Source organism: Ipomoea nil, unplaced genomic scaffold, assembly GCF_001879475.1.
Source record: "Ipomoea nil cultivar Tokyo-kokei standard unplaced genomic scaffold, Asagao_1.1 scaffold1834, whole genome shotgun sequence".
Lineage (NCBI taxonomy): Eukaryota > Viridiplantae > Streptophyta > Magnoliopsida > Solanales > Convolvulaceae > Ipomoea > Ipomoea nil.
Genome location: NW_017618262.1, coordinates 870,001 through 875,571, shown reverse-complemented (window position 1 = coordinate 875,571; position 5,571 = coordinate 870,001). Strand labels below are relative to the sequence as shown.

The following is a 5,571-nucleotide window of genomic DNA, read 5'->3' as shown; positions in this document are numbered from 1 at the left end:
TTATAGTCATCTCAGAATAAGTTTAAAAAATATAACCTGTCAAAGATAATCATTACTTTTTGAAAAGATACACCACCTTGATAAGAGTGTTAGCATTTCCCTTGTCACATGAACAATACTTAGATAATCACATTTTTTTATACATGTTCAAATTTCATTTTCAAAGAAAATTCAAAAACAACAGGAATTCAGACTTACTCCTCTCAGAATAAGTTTTAAAAAAAAAAAAAAATTAGCTGTCAAAGGTTATCATTACTTTTTTAAAAAATACACCACCTTGAAAAGAGTGTTAGAATTTCCCTGATCACATGAACAATACTTAGATAATCACATGCATTGTTTATACATGCTCAAATTCCATTTTCAAAGAAAATTCAAAAACTACAGGAATTTAGACTTCATAGTCCTCTCAGAATACGTTTAAAAAAAATTATCTGTCAAAGGTTATCATTACTTTTTGAAAACATACACCACCTTGATAAGAGTTTTAGCATTTCTCTGGTCACATGAACAATAATTAGAAAATCATATGCATTGTTTATACATGCTCAAATTTCATTCTCAAAGAAAATTCAAAAACTACACGAATTTAGACTTTTTATTTTCTCAGAATAAGCTTTTAAAAAAATTACCTATCAAAGGTAATCATTACATTTTGAAAAAATACACCACCTTGAAAAGAGTGTTAGCATTCCCTGGTCACATGAACATTACTTAGATAGTCGCATGCATTGTTTATACATTCTCAAATTCCATTCTCCAAGAAAATTCAAAAACTACAGGAATTTAGACTTTATAGTCCTCTTAGAATAAGTTTTTAAAAAAATTACATGTGAAAGGTAATCATTACTTTTTGAAAAAAAAATACACCACCTTGATCAAAGTGTTAGTATTTCCCTGGTCACATGAACAATACTTAGATTATCACATTGTTTATACATGCTCAAATTTCATTTTCAAAGAAAATTCAAAAACTACAGGAATTTAGACTTTATATTCCTCTGAGAATAAGCTTTTAAAAAAATGGTAATCATTATTTTTTGAAAAAATTCACCACCTTTATAAGAATGTTAGCATTTTCCTGATCACATTAACAATACTTAGATAATCACATTATTTATACATTCTCAAATTTCATTTTCAAAGAAAATTCAAAAACTACAGGAATTTAGACTTTATAGTCTTCTCAGAATAAGTTTTTAAAAAAATTACCTGTCAAAGGTTATCATTACTTTTTGAAAAAATACACCACCTTGATAAGAGTGTTAGTATTTCCCTGGTCACATGAACAATACTTAGATAATCACATTATTTATACATGTTCAAATTTCATTTTCAAAAAAAATTCAAAAACTACAGGAATTCAGACTTCATGTTTTTCTCACAATAAGTTTTTAAAAAAATTATTTGTCAAAGGTAATCATTACTTTTTGAAAAAAATACACCACCTTTAAAAGACTGTTTGCATTTCCCTGGTCACATGAACAATACTTAGGTAATCACATGCATTGTTTATACATGCTCAAATTCAATTTTCAAAGAAACTTAAAAAACTACAAGAATTTAGGCTTTATAGTTCTCTCAGAATAAGTTAAAAAAAAAAAAAAATACCTGTCAAAGGTAATCATTACTTTTTACAAAAATATACCACCTTGATAAGAGTGTTAGCATTTCTCGTGTCACATAAACAATACTTAGATAATCACATTGTTTAAAATACTTTCTTTACAACTAGTCAACAAGGACACGTCACGTCATTCATTCATCAAAGGGCACCCCCTCACATTCTAAACGAGATTTCATGCTTAAACAAGTGTTGGTTGGTTGGCTGCGCGATGGCATTACAAGAACACCACCTGGCTCTGCCTGCACGCACAGTCGCACATATACACACGAAGCATGCACGCATATATAGAGAGAGAGAGAGGAAAGAAAAACACAGCTTTTAGAGAGGGAGAGAGAGAGAAAGGGGAAAAAGGGGTCGTCTTTGTTGTTGTCCGGCGTGACCTCTCCATTGCCAGTCTGTCTTTCGTACCCCACCCTCCCAAGCAAGATATATAGCAGGCTTCCTCATATATAATTGAACTCAAGAAAATTACCCCAGCGCTCTGTGCTCTCAACCATGAGTCTCTTTGGCATTGGGAGCAGGTATATTCATATCTGGGGAGTACTAAAACTCTAAAAGAAATTATCTTTTTCCCTTTTGCCAGTTTGGGTTTCTATTGTTTGTGAAATTCCTAACAAGAATTCTTGCTTGTTAGTTATATATATGTATGTTTAGGGCAATGTTGATATAAAGTTGTTTTGCTGTATTTCTTATTGTGTTAGCAGAAACCAGAAGACATTTCGTCCCAAAAAGAGTGCCCCATCAGGAAGCAAGGTTGGTTGGCAATTGGTTTTGGAATTTATGTTCTGTCAATAAATATTTTTTATTTCTAGAAAAAAAAAGGTTGGTTATGGTTTTATGGCCTTTCATTCATCCATTCACTTTTTCTTTTTAGAAAGGATTAAGTATTCAAAGATGTCACTATAAGTCAAGTATCTTGTAGTTTTAATGGTCATCACTATCTTTCATTCATTAGCAGACAATTGAACGAAGAAAGGTAAGATGGAAATGTGAAGGGGGTAACTCCAAACCCCAACCATATTGTCGTGCTGTTGACTTGGTGACCAAAAGGTTACGAGCTCGACTCCAGAAGTGACTTATTGGTCTTCTTGATTTGAGCCAGTCAATTAGCCGGCTAAGATCACAAGGGCGTAGTTTATCTATCTCCGATAGTGGTTGCAGGTTTTCTTAATCACTCAAAAAAATAAGGTGGAAATGTGAAACCTTGTAGTGAGATTAGTCACTTCATGAATAACCAATGAATAAAAAATGGAGGTGGATGATCACGCGGTCAATGAAAATTATATAGAATCAATTGTATTTTTGGAATAATTAATCTTTTGATTTTTTAAGGCTAATAGTTTCAGGTTTAACTGATATATGTACTCAAGTGCTATATAAATCTTTAGCTTTAACTTGTTGACAAAAAGGTTCACCTACTATTGTACATTGATTAGACATTCCAACTGAACAGTTTTGTCATTGTTTTTTCCTTAGTTTCTGAGTTTAATCTCTGTATTTTTGTTTAATTTGTTTGAAATTCAGGGTGCAGAACTTCAGAAACATATTCATGAAACCTTGGGGAGTGGAAATTTGAGGGAAGTGGTGCGTCTTCCGCCCGGGGAAGATCTTAATGAATGGCTGGCTGTTAACAGTAATATGTTACTTACTTCCTATGAAACTTCTTGTCTATTGACTTATAGTGTCAATTTGCATATTGGAATGTGCATTTATCTCCTGTTGAGTCCCACGTTGAAAAATAAGAGAGAAACATATGGGTTTATAAGGCTATGAGTTAGACTAGCTAATTGATTGGATTCAGTTTTTTAGTGTGGTTTGGCCTTGTGCATTATAGCCACATTGTATCTGAATTCAGTCTTTTAGTGTGGTCCAGAAAAAGGGATATCGGTCCAATCTTAGACTATAACATCTCCCTCCGTGCACTTTTAGTGGAGCTTAATATATAGTCTGTTGTATTGTATGTATACAGCTGTGGATTTCTTTAACCAAGTGAGTATATTGTATGGCACTCTCACTGAATTCTGCACTCCAACAACGTGTCCAACGATGAATGCAGGGCCGTGGTATGCTTCTTAGCTTACACCGGTTCCATGATTATATTCCACTCTCGTGATACAATATAATGGCGTGTTCTCAAATTAATTTGTTTTTTGGGAAGGTATGAGTATCGATGGGCTGATGGAGTTGCTATAAAGAGACCCATCGAGGTTTCTGCTCCTAAATATGTTGATTATTTGATGGATTGGATTGAAAAACAGCTAGACGACGAGACAATCTTTCCTCAAAAGTTAGGTGTGTACACTCTATCTGTCGGGGCTGAAACGAGCTTTTTCCTGATTAGGGACAACGAGTTTATACTTTGTATTTGATTAACAGGTGCTCCGTTTCCAGCCAATTTCCAGGATGTTGTGAAGACGGTGCTTAAGAGGCTGTTTCGCGTATATGCTCATATCTACCATTCACATTTCAAGAAGATTGTGAGTCTGAAAGAAGAAGCTCACCTTAACACCTGCTTCAAGCATTTTGTTCTCTTCACATGGGTGAGTTTAATTTCCTTGAATAAAACGCCTCGAGTTTCTTCAATTCACGTGCTTTTCTCTCATCCTCACGCCTTGCCTACTCGGGTTGATCAAATGTAGGAGTTCCAGTTGATCGACGAGGGCGAGCTTGCACCTCTTTATGAGCTCGTCGAATCCATTTTGCAAGCTTAATTAGGATCATCTTGCAAACTGTTTGTCATTCCATTCATTAGTTTCTTTTAGCTGCACAATGATGATACAAGGAATTTTGGATTCAGTTCATTGTTTCGTTTGTGTTTTCAAGCAAATGTTGATTGTTTTCTGGGTTTTTTTTTTTTTTTTGAAGCTTTCAAAGATTTCTGTCTTGCATTGTGAATTGTATGTTAAGTATGAATCCCTAACCCATAACTGATTCTTCCCCAACAGTTAATCGAAGGATGCGTTTCGTTTCAACTAAAAGCTTAAACTGATAGTGAGACTGCACGTTTATTATTTATATATATTATACTCAACGCGGTTGCTATTGTGCAGAAAGTGAAGGGTACCTAAAAACCAACTTCCAGTACAGTTGCTAACTGTGCAGAATTGTTGGTTCTTTGTACATGTACAAGACTAAGTCTGCACCTGTACGTGAGCGGGATCGAGTTATTATGGATGTTAAAGAGTTTCAAGTTGAAAATATAAGAGAGAATATATGGGTTTATAAGGTCATTGGTTAGACTATTAAATTGATTGGATTCAGTCTTTTAGTGTGTATTATAGCCCAATTGAGTGACATTGACCTCGGTATAAAAAAATACTGACCACTGGCCTTGGCAGTCGTAATGACAAAGTGCAGCATATTGCTTGCAATGCCTTGTCTATGGGCCGATTTGGCTACACATAAGCTTGCAGAAGGAGAAATATGGGTGGAAAAGACTCACATTTTGTAATAAGATGCCGGAAGAATGTGGGTGTGTGTTCTAACACCATAGCTGGAAGGTGTCAAGAAACTGGATCTCTGCAAGGCCATTGTAGACATGACAGATTATGCTCTTTGATTGCCTGCCTGAAGAGCAGAGAGAGATGCAGGCTTTCATTGTTTTGTATGGTTTAGTCTTCTGGAGAGCACATGGGCAGCTTAAACAGAAGATTTTAGACCATTTCTACATCTGTAGTGGGTCATGGATTAAAGACAAAATCTGTTTTCAGCTACCATGATTCCCAGGTATCTTTTCACCTCTTCTGTTATTGGTTTCTGACAATGATTTGTCTCAATTTGTAGCTCTTCAGATACTAGTCCCCGTCTCCCCGTCAAATTATACCATGTATTAGGGTCTATCTTGCATTATAGTCTAAAAATAACTTTCAGATTCTGTATCTATAATTGACACATTCTGTACCTGCAATTGATAGTTTTGTATCATATTTGAAGGCAAGGAGGTG

The 5,571-nt window shown here is 34.8% G+C and overlaps 1 protein-coding gene across 2 annotated transcripts; it reads left to right on the top strand.

The window, feature by feature from the left end:
• The first annotated feature begins 1,945 nt into the window (after positions 1–1,945).
• LOC109192794 (MOB kinase activator-like 1A) lies at positions 1,946–4,565 on the top strand. 2 transcript variants are annotated; one of them, XM_019343504.1, is made up of 7 exons: positions 1,946–2,148; positions 2,332–2,380; positions 3,152–3,260; positions 3,597–3,690; positions 3,786–3,919; positions 4,004–4,167; positions 4,267–4,565. In XM_019343504.1, the coding sequence occupies exons 1-7, from the start codon at positions 2,123–2,125 to the stop codon at positions 4,336–4,338; spliced, it is 648 nt and encodes a 215-aa protein (XP_019199049.1). In that variant the 5' UTR covers positions 1,946–2,122; the 3' UTR covers positions 4,339–4,565. The 2 variants fall into 2 exon arrangements, with proteins under 2 accessions (XP_019199049.1, XP_019199048.1); XM_019343503.1 differs by having other exon boundaries at positions 4,004–4,291.
• The last annotated feature ends 1,006 nt before the right edge of the window (positions 4,566–5,571 follow it).